Genomic DNA, 19,104 nt, shown 5'->3' with positions numbered 1-19,104 from the left:
ACCTCACACCAGTCAGAATGGCTGAGGTTAAAACTCAGGAGACAGCAGGTGTTGGCAAGGATGTGGAGAAAGAGGAACACTCCTCCACTGCTGGTGGAATTGCAAGATGGTACAACCACTCTGGAAATCAGTCTAGCGGTTGCTCAGAAAACTGAATGTGACACTTCCGGAGGACCCTGCTATATCACTCCTGGGCATATAGCCAGAGGATTCCCCGGCATGCAAGAAGGACACATGCTCCACTATGTTCATAGCAGCCTTATTTATATTAGCCAGAAGCTAGAAAGAATCCAGATGTCCCTCAATGGAGGAATTGATACAGAAAGTGTGGTATATTTACACAATGGAATACTACTCATCCATTAAAAACAATGAATTCATGAAATTTTTAGGCAAATGGTTGGAATTGAAAAATATCATCCTAAGTGAGGTAACCCAGTCACAAAAGAATATACATGGAATGCAATCACTGATAAGTGGATATTAACTAGCCCAGAAGATCTGAATACCCAAGACAAAAATAGCATATCAAATGACTCCCATGACGAAGTAAGGAGAGGGCCCTGATCCTGGAAAGGCCTGATCCAGCATGGTAGGGGAGTAACAGGACAGAGAAAAAGGAGAGAGGTGATTGGAGTATGGGTGTAGAGAAGGCTTATGGGACATATGGGGAGGGGGGGACTGGAAAAGGGGAAAGCATTTGAAATGTAAACAAAGAATTTAGAAAATAAAAAATAAATAAAAAAGAATTTAATCACATGTTGAATCAAATTTTGTCTAGTCTCTTGTTCCTCTCTGCGCCAATGATAAAAATAATTCTGTTTTTCCCCTCAGATAAATGGAGTCAGACATTTTGCAAACCCCCCAGGAAACACTCAACTGCTTCATTTGCCAGGGCATCATTTTGGATCCAGTTCTCTTAAGGTGTGGCCATACCTTCTGCAAGGCCTGTCTCATCCTTTCTTCAGAAGACTTCAGAATCTGACACTGCCCTATGTGTAGGCAAGCATCCCATTGGATGTTCATAAATAAAATCACTATGAGGAATCTGGTATCCACTGTGAGAGAAAACAGGCTCATGAAGTATTTGAGTTCTGAGGAACACAAGTGCATGACCCACAAGGAGAGAAAGATGAAATTCTGTGGTGAGAGCAGGGCCCTTCTCTGCCAATTGTGTTCTGACTCCCAGGATCACAGAGGTCACAGACACTGCCTCATTGGAGTGAGTGTCTATATGCAAATGGTAAGTGATGCTTCTGAGAAAAAATAATGATGAGAGCTTAAGAGAGGGAGGCTTAGCAGATCACAGGAAGAAGCTTGTCCTGATTCTGAGGAATCCACTGTACTCCAAATCTTGTCACTTTTTAAACAGGGAGCGAGGAATGACTATAAAATGTAAATATTCCTTGAGAGGTGCATAAGTATAAATATCATTTCTAGTTTCATGATTCATTAGATTCATGCCACTGAAAAGTATAATCATCGTAAATTTACATCTTTAAAAAGTGCTTGTGACATCTGCTTAAAGTCCCAAAAGTACATTGGAATGAGCTGGTTAGAAGCATCTGGTGATCCCAATCTGATGCTAATTATCCAGACAATCTTCAATTACAGTACATCACTTTGAGCACACGGTGGTTGTGTTTTGTAATTCTATGGTCTGAAATCTAAAGTTTCATAGTTACTAAAAATACACTGTGATCCTTCTTCTACCGTCTCTAAAGTAATTGTGTTCAGTGCTTGAGTTTGTCCGTCAGGTAACTCATTATTCATCTAAGGATGATATTTATTTATTTATGTATTTGCTTATTTGTTTATTTATTACAGCTGAAACTTGAAAAGCAAATGGCATCTTTATGGAAGAAGTTCCAAGAACAGGAGGAAGATCTAAGGGCAGAGAAGAGAAGAATCTTTCAGAGGTTGGTGGATATGAGCCTGATTTGTAAAGTCAACCAGAGGCAGATATCTTGCAAACTTGGTCAGTCACAATTTGAAGATCATACATGGGATGTCATGCTAGGAATTCCTTTTTTGTTAACCTTAAATACTTAAAGGCAAAATCCAATTTTGAACACAGAGAGAAAGGCCTGGCTGTGTGACAGAAAAGTTTGATAATAATGGGTGATTTTCTGAGTGTTTAGCAGAGTACATCAGACTCTATCACTCCACTTGGAATTTTGGGTGCTATGTATGTGCAAAGTTGCATTTTTCTTTTCTTTTTTCTTTGTTTTTTCTTTTTTCTTTTTTCTTTTGAGACAGGGTCTCTCTGTGTAGCCCTGGCAGTCCTGGAACTTACTCTGTATACCAGGCTGGCCTCAAACTCAGAAATCTGCCTGCTTCTGCCTCCCAAGTGCTACGATTAAAGGCGTGTACTACCACTGCACGACCCAAAGTTGCATTTTTGAGTGAACATATTATCAGTGAAAACCTTTTATTTCCAGATACCTCAGAATCTCATTTAATAGTGGAAAATGGTAATGGGAAAGGATGGGTTTGTTTGCTTCCTTTATTAATAACAAAGAAATGTACAAAATCAAATAATTTACATTTTCTGAAAAGTGTGGACAGTAAATCAGTGTGTGCAGCACCGTGGTGGGATCCTGTAGGTGAATTTAAACATAGAAGAACTCAGTGGAGAGGATCAAATACTCTCCAGATGTGATCTAGGATGTCCCTTTTCCTTCAGCACTATGTAACCCCCATGGGAGGAAATAACCAGGACAGACTATAGCAAACTAATCAGCCTCTCGATGAAGAAGAGAATCATTATATGGAGTGTATGAAAATCAAAGCAATACTATTTTAGAGGAGCTCAGGAAAAGTGAAGCCATGATGGTCCACAAGAGGAGTCAACCTATAGAAATGTGTCAGGAGCTGATGGTGCTGTCCCAGAAGCCATATGAGGGGTGCTTCTGCAGGTAAGCGTGGAAGAATGCTTGAAACAGCTTTATTATCTGAGGCCCAGCCTTATGACTGTTACATCTGAGACCCCTTTCTATATCCCCTGTACTTATTATCAGGTTTTAATAAAATGTGGAGAGATAATTTCTGTAATATCCTAAAAAGAGCAAGCTTGTTGACATTGTGTCAGTAGATACCCCACTGAATATCTCATATTTTGTGATTGTAGCTTGCTCCTTTGAATCCCCAAATTAAGTGATTCTTGTTACCAAATACCCCATTTTACCTCTACTTGGATGTTAGTACAGTTTTAAAGTAGTCTACCATAAGTTTGTTCTGTTTGAAAGCTGTGTTTTTGAGATTTCTTTGGGAGGTGGGGGATTTGATATATGTTCTTCTTTTGTGGTACACAATGGCCTTGGACTCACAGGATTCCTGAGACCTAAACCAGGAATTCTAGAGTTACAGATATGCAGCACCATGTAGGGGTTAGACCTCAGTTGTAAAGTACCCTTAATGAAATATCCTATGCTTTCTGTACAAGATCAAAAAAGTCCTCTTTGCAGACAGCTGAAAGTTACAAAGCAGTGTATAACTCCTACCCATCTGCTTCTCAAATATTCTCACAGCTTGATTTCATTAAGAATCCATTCCATTGTGCTAATCCACTTCGTGGCATTACCCTGGGATATGAAAATGCATTTGCAGGATGAATCGATGTAGTGATGACTGACAATTATATAAAGATAATAAAACTTTTTTTATATATAAAGATATAATAAAACTTTATGGGCTGGAGAGATGGCTCAGTAGTTAAGAACACTGACTGTTCTTCCAATGGTTCAATTCCCAGCAGCCACATGGTGGCTCACAACCACCTGTAATGGGATCTGATGCCCTCTTCTGGTGTGTCTGTAGGGAGCAATAGTGTACTCATATACATGAAATGAAGACATAAATCTCTAAAAAATAACTTTATATATAGAGAGAGCTACATTGTGTGATGTTTCTTCAGATATCTAAGCATCTTTTGCTTTGCAAGATTTGGATGACTTGTTCAGAAGGTGAGTTTAACCCTCAGTGAAAGCCAGGATACCCTGAAGTATGGTACAAAGCTGAGCAAGCTCACTTAGCAATGTACAGATACACTTTATATAGACAATACTTAGTTGTTCATGGATGATCGGTGTGGGATTGTTTTCATAGATATGATGCCTGTTTGCCTTTACCAGACAGTGCCTTTTCTTTCTCCCTGTGAGAGAAGCAGTGTATGTAACGGGCTTGAGCTAAAATTTGTCATTTTCAAATCCTGATCATTAAGGCCCATGGGCTGTACTTTCCTGGTAGTAGAAGAAAGGGGCAGGAAGCATGGGAAAGATGTTGGTAACAGGAAGGGCTTGAGAAAGAGCATCTAAGAGGAAACTACCCTGTCTCCTGACCATGGAGTTTCTCTAATATCAGAAAATGTTCTGTGTGAAAAATGTTCAGGTAAATGTTTCCTTTTAATAATTTGATTTGGTAGAAGTACCTATGTGAGTGCACAGGTGTGCAGGACACAGGACCACTCTCAGGAGTCCATCCTCTCCTTACACCATGGGTTCCTGAGATTGAACTTCAGTTGTCAGGTTGTGTGAGAAGGGTTTTAATACTTAGCTCTGAGTGGAGATTTCTCCTCATCACTGGGGTGATATCTGTCGCACAGACTGATCAATGTCTTCTCCTTGCAGGAGTGAGTTAGTGCAGCTGAGCCTGATGACACAGGGTATGAAACCAAAACTCAGTGCCCATCCCAACACTGGGCTGACGGCAAGGTTCAGCTGCTTCCAAGGTGAGTGTCAGCACTGATATAATGACCCGAGGTGCGCTTCAACAGTGAGATGATCTTTGTACAATGAATATTTTAATTCACTGAAAAGATATGTCTAGTTAAGTCACATTGTAATCATATTTAGGCAGATGGTCATTTTACAAACAAAAATTAATGAATACCAATTTAGTGATGTACATGATTCACGCTGAAAACTATGGTATCATTTGTTCCTTGAGACACACAGAATGATTAATTCAGATCGATTAAAATATTTGTATGTTTTCTATTAAATATTTTAGCAGTTGATTTTTTATTTTGGAGACAGTATTTCTCTTTGTATCCCTGGCTATCCTGGGACTCGCTCTGTAAACCAGGCTGGGCTTGGACTCACGGACATCCACCTGCCTTTGGCTCTGGAGTGCTTTAATTAAAGACATGTGAAGCCATGCTCAGCTATCAGTTGAATTTTTAAAGTGTATTATATTTCATAGATTAAAAATTCACAAGATATAGTGGCACCCACTTGTAACCCCAGTATTAAAAGCATGGCATCCGCAGGACTGCCCATGAGTTTGAGGCCAAATAGGTTGACATAGTAACTTCCATGCCAGTCAAGGGTATATAGCAAGAAGTCCTATCTCAAAGAAACTACAGAAATGTTCATTAAACAAATTCAAACAGACAAAGCCATATATCCCAGGTAATAAAAATAAAACAAGTTGATAAGACACAGGGCAGTCTGAATTACACTGGGAGATCAAAATATGGATTGTAACATCACAGGTAAAGAATATAGGAGGAACCAGGGTTTAGTTAAATGCAGATAATTGCTACTAGCGAACAACTTTTAATGCATGCTTAGATTTATCTTTCATACAAATCTGTATAGTGGGATGAAAATCAAAACAATAAGATGAAAACAATCCTGACCTAGGACTTAGGAATAACTTTTCATAGAGACTCAGGGGTACAGCCTTCAGGGGGGTCCTCATTTTGTTGTACACAACTTGTTTGCCTGGTGTAGCTAAAGCTCCTGACAGAACTGTGCTATGGCTTCTACCTCTGCAGCTTCTGCAGATTTTCAAAGAAGTGTTCATTATGTAGTCGTTCTCTTTCTTTGGGTGAACTTCTTGACTTTGATTTACCTGGGCTATAGCTACCCTTCCAGTCTTAGACTTTCTATTTTTAAAATCCAGTAAATGTCTAGGAATCTGTCTCTCTCTATCACCTGATAAATGTAAATATTTGTTTTAAGTAAAATGTCTCTTCCCACAGTGAAAATATTCTTTCAAAATTTCATCATATTCAATTGCAACCCAAGCCTAGTTTTTGATGACAGAAAATCCATTTCTGGATTTAGCTGGATCCTGTAGTGCTTCCTGGGGAGCAGACAGCTCCACCACTGGGAAATATTAGTGGGAACTGGATTTGAAAGACCATGAGCAATGGACTGTAGGAGTCTGTAACAATGCCTGGTTAAAGAAGAGAAGCTATGACATTGGATCTGAAAGTGCATTTCTTCTTGTATATTTGAAGGAGGGTGATCATTACAGTCTCCGCACCACCTGCCCAACATTTCACCACTATAGAGAGAAACTAGCTGGCTGGGTTGGTGTGTTCCTTGATTGTGAGGGTGGATGTGTGAGTTTTCTGACGGTAGCCGAGAGTTCCCTCATATACAACTACTGCCCTGGAACTTTCCATTGCACTGTCAGGCCTTTCTTCTCTACTGTCTACACATGATTATAGGAAGCTGTATATGCTAGTGCTTTTCCATGGTAATGTGTCGTCTCTTTATTGCAATTGAATATTGTGATGGTTTGTATGTGCTTGGCATTATTAGAAGGTATGGTGTTGGAGTAGGTGTGTCACTGTGGGTGCGGGCTTCAAGAACATTATCCCAGCTGCATGAAAGCCAATTTTCAACTAGAAGCCTTCAGGTGAAGATGTAGAATCCTCAGCTCTGCCTGCACCATGCCTGCCTAGATGTTGCCATGCTCCTACTTTGATGATAATGGATTGAACCTCTGAACCTGTAAGCCAGCCCCAATTAAATATTGTCCTTTATAAGATTTACCTTGTCCATGGTGTCTATTGACAGCAGTAAACCCTAACTTAAGACAAATATCACAATGATATTAAATGTAAAAGATGGGTGACTGCTCGTTTCTTATCTGTGGTCCACATGTTCCTCCCAGAATACTTACTTTCACAGTGGTTAATGCTTTTTGTTTGTTTGTTTTTACATATTTGTGAGAATAACTAATTCGAATATTGGATCTACTGTAGACCTAGAACTTTTTAAGTGTGCTCAGGATACCTAGTGGGATTCCAGCCATTAAAATATTATGTATCTGTGTGACTTCATTTTGGCAATCAGAAGCACAGATCTAATGTAGGCAGATTTGTTGATCAATAAAAGCTTGAATCCTTATTTAATCTAAACAAATATAATTATTTATCATCTGGGATGGAACAAAAAAACAGACTCTCATTCTTCAGAGGGAAGGGATTTTTTTTTTATAAATTAATTTTTTATTAGATATAATTTATTTACATTTCAAATGATTTCCCCTTTTCTAGCCCCCCCACTCCCCGAAAGTCCCGTAAGCCCCCTTCTCTTCCCCTGTCCTCCCTCCCACCCCTTCCCACTTCCCCGTTCTGGTTTTGCCGAATACTGTTTCACTGAGTCTTTCCAGAACCAGGGGCCACTCCTCCTTTCTTCTTGTATCTCATTTGATGTGTGGATTATGTTTTGGGTATTCCAGTTTTCTAGGTTAATAACCACTTATTAGTGAGTGCATACCATGATTCACCTTTTGAGTCTGGGTTACCTCACTTAGTATGATGTTCTCTAGCTCCATCCATTTGCCTAAGAATTTCATGAATTCATTGTTTCTAATGGCTGAATAGTACTCCATTGTGTAGATATACCACATTTTTTGTATCCACTCTTCTGTTGAGGGATACCTGGGTTCTTTACAGCATCTGGCAATTATAAATAGGGCTGCTATGAACATAGTAGAGCATGTATCCTTATTACATGGTGGGGAATCCTCTGGATATATGCCCAGGAGTGGTATAGCAGAATCTTCTGGAAGTGAGGTGCCCAGTTTTCGGAGGAACCGCCAGACTGATTTCCAGAGTGGTTGTACCAATTTGCAACCCCACCAGCAGTGGAGGAGTGTTCCTCTTTCTCCACATCCTCTCCAACACCTGCTATCTCCTGAATTTTTAATCTTAGCCATTCTGACTGGTGTAAGATGAAATCTTAGGGTTGTTTTGATTTGCATTTCCCTAATGACTAATGAAGTTGAGCATTTTTTAAGATGCTTCTCTGCCATCCGAAGTTCTTCAGGTGAAAATTCTTTGTTTGACTCTGTACCCCATTTTTTAATAGGGTTGTTCGGTTTTCTGGAGTCTAACTTCTTGAGTTCTTTATATATATTGGATATTAGCCCTCTATCTGATGTAGGATTGGTGAAGATCTTTTCCCAATTTGTTGGTTGCCGATCTGTCCTCTTGATGGTGTCCTTTGCCTTACAGAAACTCTGTAACCTTATGAGGTCCCATTTGTCAATTCTTGCTCTTAGAGCATACGCTATTGGTGTTCTGTTCAGAAACTTTCTCCCTGTACCGATGTCCTCAAGGGTCTTCCCCAGTTTCTTTTCTATTAGCTTCAGAGTGTCTGGCTTTATGTGGAGGTCCTTGATCCATTTGGATTTGAGCTTAGTACAAGGAGACAAGGATGGATCAATTCGCATTCTTCTGCATGCTGACCTCCAGTTGAACCAGCACCATTTGTTGAAAATGCTATCTTTTTTCCATTGGATGTTTTCAGCCTCTTTGTCGAGGATCAAGTGGCCATAGGTGTGTGGGTTCATTTCTGGATCTTCAATCCTGTTCCATTGATCCTCCTGCCTGTCACTGTACCAATACCATGCAGTTTTTATTTAACACTATTGCTCTGTAGTATTGCTTGAGGTCAGGGATACTGATTCCCCCAGATTTTCTTTTGTTGCTGAGAATAGTTTTAGCTATCCTGGGTTTTTTGTTGTTCCAGATGAATTTGATAATTGCTCTTTCTAACTCTGTGAAGAATTGAGTTGGGATTTTGATGGGTATTGCATTGAATCCGTATAGTGCTTTAGGCAAAATGGCCATTTTAACTATATTGATTCTACCGATCCATGAGCATGGGAGGTTTTCCCATTTTTTGAGGTCTTCTTCCATTTCCTTCTTCAGAGTCTTGAAGTTCTTGTCATACAGATCTTTCACATGTTTGGTAAGAGTCACCCCAAGATACTTTATACTGTTTGTGGCTATTGTGAAGGGGGTCATTTCCCTAATTTCTTTCTCAGCCTGCTTATCCTTTGAGTATAGGAAGGCCACTGATTTGCTGGAGTTGATTTTATAACCTGCCACTTTGCTGAAGTTGTTTATCAGCTGTAGGAGCTCTCTAGTGGAGTTCTTTGGGTCACTTAGGTAGACGATCATGTCGTCTGCAAATAATGATAGTTTGACTTCTTCCTTTTCAATTTGTATCCCTTTGACCTCCTTATGTTGTCGAATTGCCCGAGCTAGTACCTCAAGTACAATATTGAAAAGATAAGGAAAAAGGGGGCAGCCTTGTCTGGTCCCTGATTTCAGTGGGATTGCTTCAAGTTTCTCTCCATTTAGTTTGATGCTGGCTACCGGTTTGCTGTATATTGCTTTTACTATGTTTAGGTATGGGCCTTGAATTCCTGTTCTCTCCAAGACTTAAAGCATGAAGGGATGCTGAATTTTGTCAAATGCTTTTTCAGCATCCAATGAAATGACCATGTGGTTTTGTTCTTTGAGTTTGTTTATGTAGTGGATTGTATTGATGGATTTCCGTATATTGAACCAACCCTGCATTCCCGGGATAAAGCCTACTTGATCATGGTGGATGATCGTTTTGATGTGTTCTTGGATTCGGTTGGCAAGAATTTTATTGAGTATTTTTGCATCGATGTTCATAAGGGAAATTGGTCTGAAGTTCTCTTTCTTTGTTGGATCTTTTTGTGGCTTTGGTATCAGCGTAATTGTGGCTTCGTAGAAGGAATTGGGTAGTGTTCCTTCTGTTTCTATTTTGTGGATTAGTTTGAAGAGTATTGGTGTTAACTCTTCTTTGAAGGTCTGGTAGAACTCTGCACTGAAGCCATCTGGTCCTGTGCTTTTTTTGGTTGGAAGACTTTCTATGACTCCTTCTATTTCTTTAGGCATTATGGGACTGTTTAGATGATCTATGTGCTCCTGATTTAATTTTGGTATTTGGTATCTGTCAAGGAAATTGTCCGTTTCCTCCAGGTTCTCCAGTTGTGTTGAGTACAGGCTCTTGTAGTAGGATCTGATGATTCTTTGGATTTCCTCAGTTTCCGTTGTTATATCTCCCTTTTCATTTCTAAGTTTGTTAATTTGGATACTTTCTCTGTGCCCTTTGGTCAGTCTGGCTAAGGGTTTATCTATCTTGTTGATTTTCTCAAAGAACCAGCTCCTGGTTTTGTTGATTTTTTGTATGGTTCTCTTTGTTTCTACTTGATTGATTTCGGCCCTGAGTTTGATGATTTCCTGCCTTCTACTCCTCCTGGGCGAAATAGCTTCTTTTTGTTCTAGGGCTTTCAGGTGTGTCATTAAGCTGGTAATGTATGCTCTCTCCATTTTCTTTTTGGAGGCACTCAGGGCTATGAGTTTTCCTCTTAGCACTGCTTTCATTGTGTCCCATAGATTTGGGTATGTTGTGTTTTCATTTTCATTATGTTCTAAAAAGTCTTTAATTTCTTTCTTTATTTCTTCCTTGACCAAGGTATCATTGAGTAGAGTATTGTTCAGTTTCCACGTGTATGTGGGTTTTCTGTTGTTTCTGTTGCTATTGAAGATCACTTTTACTCCATAGTGATCAGATAGGAGGCATGGGATTAGTTCTATCTTCTTATATTTGTTTAGGTCTGTCTTGTGACCAATTATATGGTCGATTTTGGAGAAGGTACCATGAGGTGCTGAGAAAAAGGTATATTCTTTTGTTTTAGGATAGAATGTTCTATATATATCTGTTAAATCTAATTGGTCCAAAGCTTCAATTAGTTTCATTGTGTCCCTGTTTAGTTTCTGTTTTCCTGATCGGTCCATTGAGGAAAGTGCAGTGTTGAAGTCACCCACAATTATTGTGTTAGGTGCAATGTGTGCTTTTAGTTTTAATAAAGTTTCTTTTATGAAAGAGGGTGCCCTTCCATTTGGGGCATAGATGTTCAGGATTGACAGTTCTTCTTTTTGTATTTTTCCTTTGACCAGCAAGAAGTGACCCTCAGGGTCCCTTTTGATGACTTTGGGTTGAAAGTCAATTTTATCTGATATTAAAATGGCTACTCCAGCTTGTTTCCTGAGACCATTTGCTTGTAAAAGGATTTTTTTTTTGTTAGATTTTCTGGATTTTTTTCACTTCCATTATTTTCAAGCTGTTTTATATTATGGACTTGAACACTTGAAAAAATGTTAAGTAACCCCTTAGTGCACCTGAGGTCCATGCTGACTAATTCCTAACTCAAGTGGACTGTGCAACTTTTGGAGTCTAAATATACTCATATTTGCTAAATGGGAGTTAGGCAGTATTAGTATTAGTGTTAGTGTTAATGTTAGCATTTTTTTTTAGTAATAACAATAGTTCTAAAGTTGTACTGAGTGCTCATCTGTAGGAATTGCTCTGGCTCCTTTGTGTGCAAGGAAGATATGTGATCCTTATGCCAAGGCTAGTGGATAGGCTGCAATATGGCCCATTTTTTACCAAGGAGGAAACAAAGTATAGAGAAGTCAGATATGTTGTTGCAGTCACATGGATGGAGCCCTGAGCCCTGAAATGAAGCCAGCCCTGTTGTAATTGGAGTTAGTGCTCTTCCTATCTCTGCTGTGCTTCTGTACCACATCTGGCTCTGAAATTCTCATAGCGTTTCCAGGCATAGTTCAAGTGTAATGAGAAGATAGCTTTCATGTTTTTTTTTTTTGATCAGTGTGGGGCAGTTTCCTTTCAGAAAAGGAAAAAGAGAAAAAAAAAGTTAAATATCTATTTCCCCATCCTACGGGGCCACCAGACCATTGGCATAGACATGTGGCTGTGTGTTTTCTACCAATTTGCCATGCCCGTGTCTACTGGCTCACTGTGTAGCACTGTTTGCCACCAGCAGAATAAGTCATTTCTCTTAGCTGTAATATAGAATTCAGATTGCTTTAAAATGAGCTCAAATACCTCTTCCCTTTTTCCCTTTTTTATTTTTTCAAATTAAAGATTTACATGGAAAATATTTTAGATAAACATGTTAAAATTGACATTTTCATGGAAAATTAAAGAGTAAAGTGGTAGACATGTAAAACATTGCTAAATTAACTCAAATATTGAATAGAAACATTTTATGATAGAATTGAAGATTTACATGGAAAATATATCAGATGAAATTGTAGAAAAATGTAGAAAAGCATGTTAGAATTGAAGATTATCATGGAAATTTTTATATAGCTATAATAGTGGTAGTCATAAATGTATTTCTAATGCAAATCTTGGATTTTATCACAAATATTTTTAATTCCACCTTCAATTAATTTAGAAAGACTTTTTATATCTACCATTTTATATGTAAAATTTTCTCTTAGCTGGAATACAGAATTGAGATTGCTTTAAAATGATTTCAAACACCTCTTCCCTTTTTCCCTTTTTTATTTTTTTAAATTAAAGATTTACATGTAAAATATTTCAGATAAACACGTTAAAATTGACAATTTTCATGGAAAATTAAAGAGTAACGTGGTAGACATGTGTCTTAGTCAGGGTTTCTATTCCTGCACAAACATCATGACCGAGAAGCAAGTTGGGGAGGAAAGGTTTTATTGAGCTTACACTTCCACGTTGCAGTTCATCACTAAAGGAAGTCAGGACTGGAACTCAAGCAGGTCAGAAAGCAGGAGCTGATGCAGAGGCCATGGAGGGATGTTTCTTACTGACTTGCTTCCCCTGGCTTGCTCATCCTGTTCTCTTATAGAACCCAAGAGTACCAGCCTGAAGGTGGTACCACCCACAAGGGGCCCTCCCCACTTGATCACTAATTGAGAAAATGCTCCACAGCTGGATCTCATGGAGGCATTTCCCCAACTGAAGCTCCTTTCTTAGTGATAACTCCAGCCTGTGTCAAGTTGACACACAAAACTAGTTAGTACAACATTAGCCAGTAAAACATTGCTAAATTAATTGAAATATGGAATAGAAATATTTTATGATAGAATTGAGGATTTACATGGAAAATATATCAGATGTAATTGTAGAAAAATGTAGAAAAGCATGTTAGAATTGAAGATTATCATGGAAAATTTTATATAGCTATAATAGTAGTAGTCTTAAATGTATTCCTAATGCAAATCTTGGATTTTATCACAAATATTTTTAATTCCACCTTCAATTAATTTAGAAAGACTTTTTATATCTACCATTTTATATGTAAAAATTTCCATGAACTAGTCAATTATAATGTGTTTGTCTATATATTTCTTGAATTTTACCAGAAATATTTTCCATGTAAATCTTCAATTTTATCTGAAAATGTTTATAATTCCACCTTCAATCAACTTAAAATTATATTTATGCCTATCATTTTATCTGTATAATTTCCATGATGATCTTTAATTTTAACATGTTTTTCTATATATTCAATTTTATCAGAAATATTTTCCATGTAAAGCTACAAATTTATCAGAAAATGTTTACAATTCCACTTTCATACACCTCTTCTATCATTTTGACAACATAAACTCCCAGTTGTAAAAGAAAAGATCTGAGAACCTGCATAGGAGATTCTTGAACAGTGCATTTGTGCATGTGTGCATGTGTGTGTGTGTGTGTGCGCGTGAGAGAGAGAGAGAGAGAGAGAGAGATGTTCTTTCATACCTCTATTAGGTAGTGTTTTCCTACTATATATACGCTAATATCTCTGTGACTCCAAGATAATTCACACAATATGTTAGTAAGGAGTTAGATTTTAGAGTAACAAATACTCTGTGTCTTTCTCATGCTGGGCTAGACAATGGGAGCATAGTGTAAACCTATAGAGCTTGTGAGGCTCTTTGCCATAGGCTCATTTATGACCTCTGGGCTAGAAGACACTTGTCTTCACTTAAGGTGTACATAGTGCAGCAGAAGTTTTTCTGAGCCCCTCCCAGAGCCAACCAGAAGAAACATAGTATCTGAAATGTTTTAGCTAGACTCAAATCAGGCCAAGTTAGAAAGAAGAGTCTTTGAGAAGGTGGACTGACTTACAGTAAGACAGCACTAAGCAAGCAGACTTATAACAAAATAGAAATGGAACAGCCAGTGTTCAATACAGTTGATTGCATAGAACTTTTAAATACTTGTAATTAATGAAGACATAAACATTTTTAGAAGATAAGAAACAAACTAAAAATAATCTCACATATTAAAGTTTTCAGACTTCCTATAAGTTAATAAAGCCATTGAAAACTGGGTAAAAGATAGGAACATGCAGTTCTAAGAATTAGTCAATAAATATGAATATATGCTCAGCATGAAGAGAAGTTGTACTAGTAACCAAGGGGAAATGAATGAACACAAACTAACTAAGTGTGTGTATTTAGTGTAACAAAGTGGAGGAATGTGATAGACTACTAGGACTCATGTTCACCTCCTTGCACCAGGGCAATGCTGGGCACTCTTACCATGTTTATGGCAGGTTTATAAATTAGTAGATCCACCATGGAAGAGAAAACTCCAGTCATTTCAAAGTGGATATACACCATCATTAAATAACTCTACAAGCAAATATCCACCCTAGAAAACATGCCTATACTGAGGGAAAGGCCTAAATAACTTAAATAAATATACTCCAGCAGGAAGAGACAAGCTCTTCAATGGCATGTACATACAGCAAAACACATGAAGAACTCTTTTAATTTTTATTCATGGTGCTAGAGGTTGAATTAGAGACCTTGCTCACAGACTACAGGGACTCTACAATTGATGTACTTCCTCAGGCCAAAAAAATGTCCTTTAAAATGTTATTTTAGTGCCCTGGGTTGACAAAAGCAGTTACAGCATAAATCTATGTATTATTTGAGTGGGGGAGATGAAAGGGTCCTTCATGTGCCCAGAAGTGGCTTTCTGCTGCCTTACTGTGTAGTTGAAGATTACCTTGAAGTTTTGGTCCTCTTATCTTCCTTTTTATGTTCCAGAATGGGCACTTCCATGTATAGACAAGATACCAATTTGTAAAATATTTCCCAGAAGGACTAACCATGAGGCTAAGGATACAGTACACTGATAGAACATATGCTCAGACCACGTTAGGCTCTAGATTTAATCCCTAGTGACAAAGGGCCATGAGGGAGTCTGGTTATCCACACATGAGAGTGTGCTAAGAAAACGGAAAAGCTTGGTGTGTAAGTAATGAATGTACAAAACCATACATATGGTTGACTATTACAACACAATAAAGTACATATGACAATATTTAATACCAGATCTTCTGTACTAGTTCTCAATTGTCATAAAAGACCCTAGAAGCAATACCAGAACAGGGAAGTGGGAAGGGGTGGATGGGGGAACAGGGAGAAGGAAGAAGGCTTATGGAACTTTCAGGGAGTGGGAAGCCAGAAAAGGGGAAATCATTTGAAATGTAAATAAAAAATATATCGAATAAAAAAATGAAAGAAATAGACCCTAGAAAAAGGCAGGCACTTGGGGATCTGCACTGCTGATATTGAAGATATGGTTAAAAAAATAATGATGATATTCTCAAGCCCAGACCTCACAGCCTGAATTAAAGCTGGAGACACAAATGTACTCCAACTATAAAGTTGGGGGTGGGTTGGAGAGATGGCTCAGCAATTAGGAACACGCTCTTCCAGAGGTCCTGAGGTCAAATTCCAGCAACCACATGCTGGCTCACAACCATCTCTAACAGAACCTGATACCCTCTTCTGGTGTGTCTGAAGTCAGCTACAGTGTGCTCACATACATAAAATAAATGTATAAATCTTAATTTTAAACATTTATTTCCAGTAAGGTACACTGGAAATAACCCAGGGGATTTTTGTTTTGCTTAATTTTAATTAAGAGCATCTTAATTAATAAAGAGACTGAAGTCCTTTGACTGTTATTTTGCTGTTTGTTTTAATCAGTAAGGAAACTTTTCATTCCTATTCTTCATTAGAGAAATTATATATATAGTATCTATGTATATATATATAGAAAAAAGTATATCTATATCTATTTATCTTCATAGATATAGATATATCTATAGATGGATAGATAGATAGATAAATAGATAGATAGATAGATAGATAGGGAGATAGATAGATAGGGAGATAGATATAGAATGGTTAAGTTTAAAAACTCAGGAAACAGCAGGTGTTGGCGAGGATGTGGAGAAAGAGGAACATTCCTTCACTGCTGGTGGGATTGTAAGATGGTACAACCACTATATACATCAGTCTGGTGGTTCCTAAGAAAACTGGACATGACACTTCTGGGGGACCCTACTATACCTCTCCTGGGCATATACCCAGAGGATTCCCCAGCATGCAATAAGGACACATGCTCCACTATGTTCATAGTAGCCTTATTTATAATAGCCAGAAGCTGGAAAGAACCCAGGTATCCCTCAAGTGAGGAATGGATACAGAAAATGTGGTATATATACACAATGGAGTACTATTCAGCAATTAAAAACAATGAATTCATGATTTTTTTTAGGCAAAGGGATGGAACAGGAAAATATCATCCTAAGCGAGGTAATGAAATCACAAAAGAATACACATGGAATGCAATCATTGATAAGTGGACATTAATTAACCCTGAGGCTCTGAATACTGAAGATACAATTAGCATATCAAATGACTCCCATGTAGAAGGAAGAAGAGGGCCCTAATCCTGGAAAGGCTTGACCCAGCATTGTAGGGGAGTACCAGGACAGGGAGGAGGAGAGATAGGAGAATGGATGAAGAGAAGAGGACTTACGGGACATATGGGGAGGGGGGAACTGGGAAAGGGGAAAGCTTTTGGATTGTAAACAAAGAATATAGAAAATAAAAAATATATATAATAAAAAAGAAATTCTATCTATCTATCTATATATCTATCTATCTATGTATCTATCTATCTATGTATCTATCTATCTATCTATCTATCTATCTATCTAGAAAAAAGTCATTACACATTCCCAGCCTCCATTCTGTTGTATCCATGCTTCTTTGTTATTCATTATGAATTCTTCCACAAAACTGGAATCTTGTTTGTACACACCCACATCCCTGGCAATCTGCTCTTGTGGAAGTTTTTTTAAGGAGAACTCCTGCAAAGGCAAATATAGTTACAATTCTTCTGCAGTTAATGATGCCATCTTCAAATACTTTTTCCATCACTTGGCTGAATATTATTCTGGCAGTATCTATGGATTCCACATGAAAGTCATTCAAGAACGGCTTCTGCTTCTTTTCAACTTCTTTCTGAACGGAGAAAGCGACTCTTTGTAGAACTCTGGATGTCTCACTTGGAGTCAATTCAAAGGCAGGTGCCTGTAGGACATACTGAAGATTGTTCTCAGCCAGGAAGTGGATATACTATGAATTCATAGGCAGTCATCTCTGGCAGAGCTGCCTGGAGCTGTCCATGTAGAGGCAGAGGAGGCAAAGGCTGCAAAGATAGGGCCTGCCAGGGGAGGAGCCTCAATCATATCTGGAGGTTGCTGGAAATTCTGTTTGCATCATGTCACAGTGTCCTTCCTTCTTGTCACTTTTTGTGCATGGGCTGTCTGTGAAAGCCAAGGTTCACACTGTGAAGGAGAAAAATGTTTCAGAGCAACACACCATTTCCTGTTCCTCTTATGATTCAGTTTAAAAGTCAAAAATGAGAGGATGTGGAGAAACCAGATTCCCTGTAAGTAGGTGGGAACTAGAAGCTCATCAAAGTCACTCTGGCAGTAGTACACTTGAGAAGTGGTTATGCTAGGCTGAGAGGAAAAAAAGTTAGCTCCTTTCATCAATTTATAATTTCTGATAAAAAACAATACAGCTTTAAATCGAACTCAGTATATACTTCTTTTTAAGAATCCATTTATTTTTTCTTTGCATTTGCCTGAGTGTGTATATATGTATCACATGCATGAATACCCACAGAAGCTAAAAGAGAGTGTTGGATCCCCGAGAACATGAGTTACAGGCAACCTGGTGCAGGTGCTGGGATGGAACCTGGGATCCCCTGAATCAGCAGCACGTGTTCTTAATTTCCAAGTCACATCTCTAGTCCTTAAACCATCTTTGTATATCATGTATATTACCCTTTATCTGGTTAGAAATCATGGGAGAAATTAGTAGTACTAACCTTAGACTGACAGTGCCTCATCTCAGTTGTAGACAAATCCTTCTTCCTGTTTATTGTGGCTTTGCCTGAACTTGGAAAAGGAAGCCATCTAGACTGACCTTAGAGGCTCAGGGTGAAGCTAACATAGATGACCTAAATACTGCTCCTGTTACTGTGTCTCCTGAGATGTAGGTGCTTCATGATGCTCCTCTTCATTCTGTTATGGGTAAATGATTTGGCTTCTCAGTGACCCCCTGACCCAGTGAGTACAGAACTTCCAGAGTGCACAGTTTGAAGTTAAGAGAAAATATATCATTTTGTTGAGCCTTGATAAGCAACTCTGAGAGCTAAGTGGAGATTGTGAAATCAGTGGTTAAGGCAACGTTGAAACTTTGATTTGGACGTTAAGTCTCCTCACCTAAGTATGCAGCAGGGAAAGCAGCTGCTGAATGCATGGAGATGAGGAGCTATGTTTGTCTGACAGCTTCAAGCTGATGCACCAGTGGTGGATAAGTAGAAATAATTCACATCCTTAGAAATATCAACTGTTTCTCCTTCCATTTTCGTCTTTCCATACATGCAACGACTTTGATTCTTTGCATCAGCATCTTATGAGTAATGGCAAACACAGAAGAGAAATCGATTTGCAACTTGTATTTATTTTATTTATATTTTAAAGAGTTTTATTTATTTATTTTGTACATAAGAGTACACCACCATTGCTCTCTTCAGACACACCAGAAGAGGGCACCAGACCCCATTACAGATGGTTCTGAGCTACCATGTAGTTGCTAGGAATTGAGCCCTGGACCGCTGGAAGAACAGTCGGTGATCTTAACTGCTGAGCCATCTCTCCAGCCCCTACAACTTGTATTTATGAATGTTGCTATAAAGTTGAGAAGGGAGGGAGAGAGGCTGCTCAGAGTGCTAGGAAATAAAAACTTGTGGTAGGTGTGGAAACACACAAGAGTTATTGATCCAAAGCCAGATGACCTTAAACCTACCACCAAGTGCACTAGAG

The 19,104-nt window shown here is 38.5% G+C and overlaps 2 protein-coding genes across 21 annotated transcripts in view; one reads left to right on the top strand and one right to left on the bottom strand.

The window, feature by feature from the left end:
• Positions 1 to 19,104, top strand: part of LOC127689375 (nucleolar and coiled-body phosphoprotein 1-like) — a 568,994-nt gene that overhangs the window by 350,043 nt on the left and 199,847 nt on the right. The window contains exons 2-4 of one of the 20 annotated variants that reach the window (XM_052188996.1): positions 835 to 1,243; positions 1,828 to 1,919; positions 4,629 to 4,729. The exons of 14 other annotated variants lie outside the window; for them this stretch is intronic. In XM_052188996.1, the coding sequence (XP_052044956.1) occupies positions 995 to 1,243; positions 1,828 to 1,919; positions 4,629 to 4,729 (442 nt within the window). In that variant the 5' untranslated portion in view covers positions 835 to 994. Of the gene's footprint in view, positions 1 to 834; positions 1,244 to 1,827; positions 1,920 to 2,686; positions 2,919 to 4,628; positions 4,730 to 19,104 lie in introns of those variants that run through there. 5 more of the 20 variants (XM_052189001.1, XM_052188997.1, XM_052189002.1 and 2 more) reach the window with 5 other exon arrangements.
• On the bottom strand, positions 16,979 to 18,125 carry LOC127689496 (bcl-2-related protein A1-like). The gene is made up of 2 exons (XM_052189204.1): positions 18,105 to 18,125; positions 16,979 to 17,344 (listed from the first exon to the last, which is right to left on the bottom strand). Exons 1-2 carry the CDS (start codon positions 18,123 to 18,125, stop codon positions 16,979 to 16,981), a joined length of 387 nt encoding a protein of 128 aa, XP_052045164.1.

Source organism: Apodemus sylvaticus, chromosome 7 (assembly GCF_947179515.1).
Source record: "Apodemus sylvaticus chromosome 7, mApoSyl1.1, whole genome shotgun sequence".
NCBI classification, from domain to species: domain Eukaryota; kingdom Metazoa; phylum Chordata; class Mammalia; order Rodentia; family Muridae; genus Apodemus; species Apodemus sylvaticus.
This window is presented reverse-complemented; position numbering and strand designations above follow the sequence as displayed.

Excerpts from the sequence above, each read along its gene's own strand:
- LOC127689496 (XM_052189204.1), bottom strand. The coding sequence starts at position 18,125 with ATGAGGCACTGTCAGTCTAAG. Across the intron at positions 17,345-18,104 it reads TGAGGCACTGTCAGTCTAAG|TATATCCACTTCCTGGCTGA; the intron begins GTTAGTACTACT and ends ATGAATTCATAG.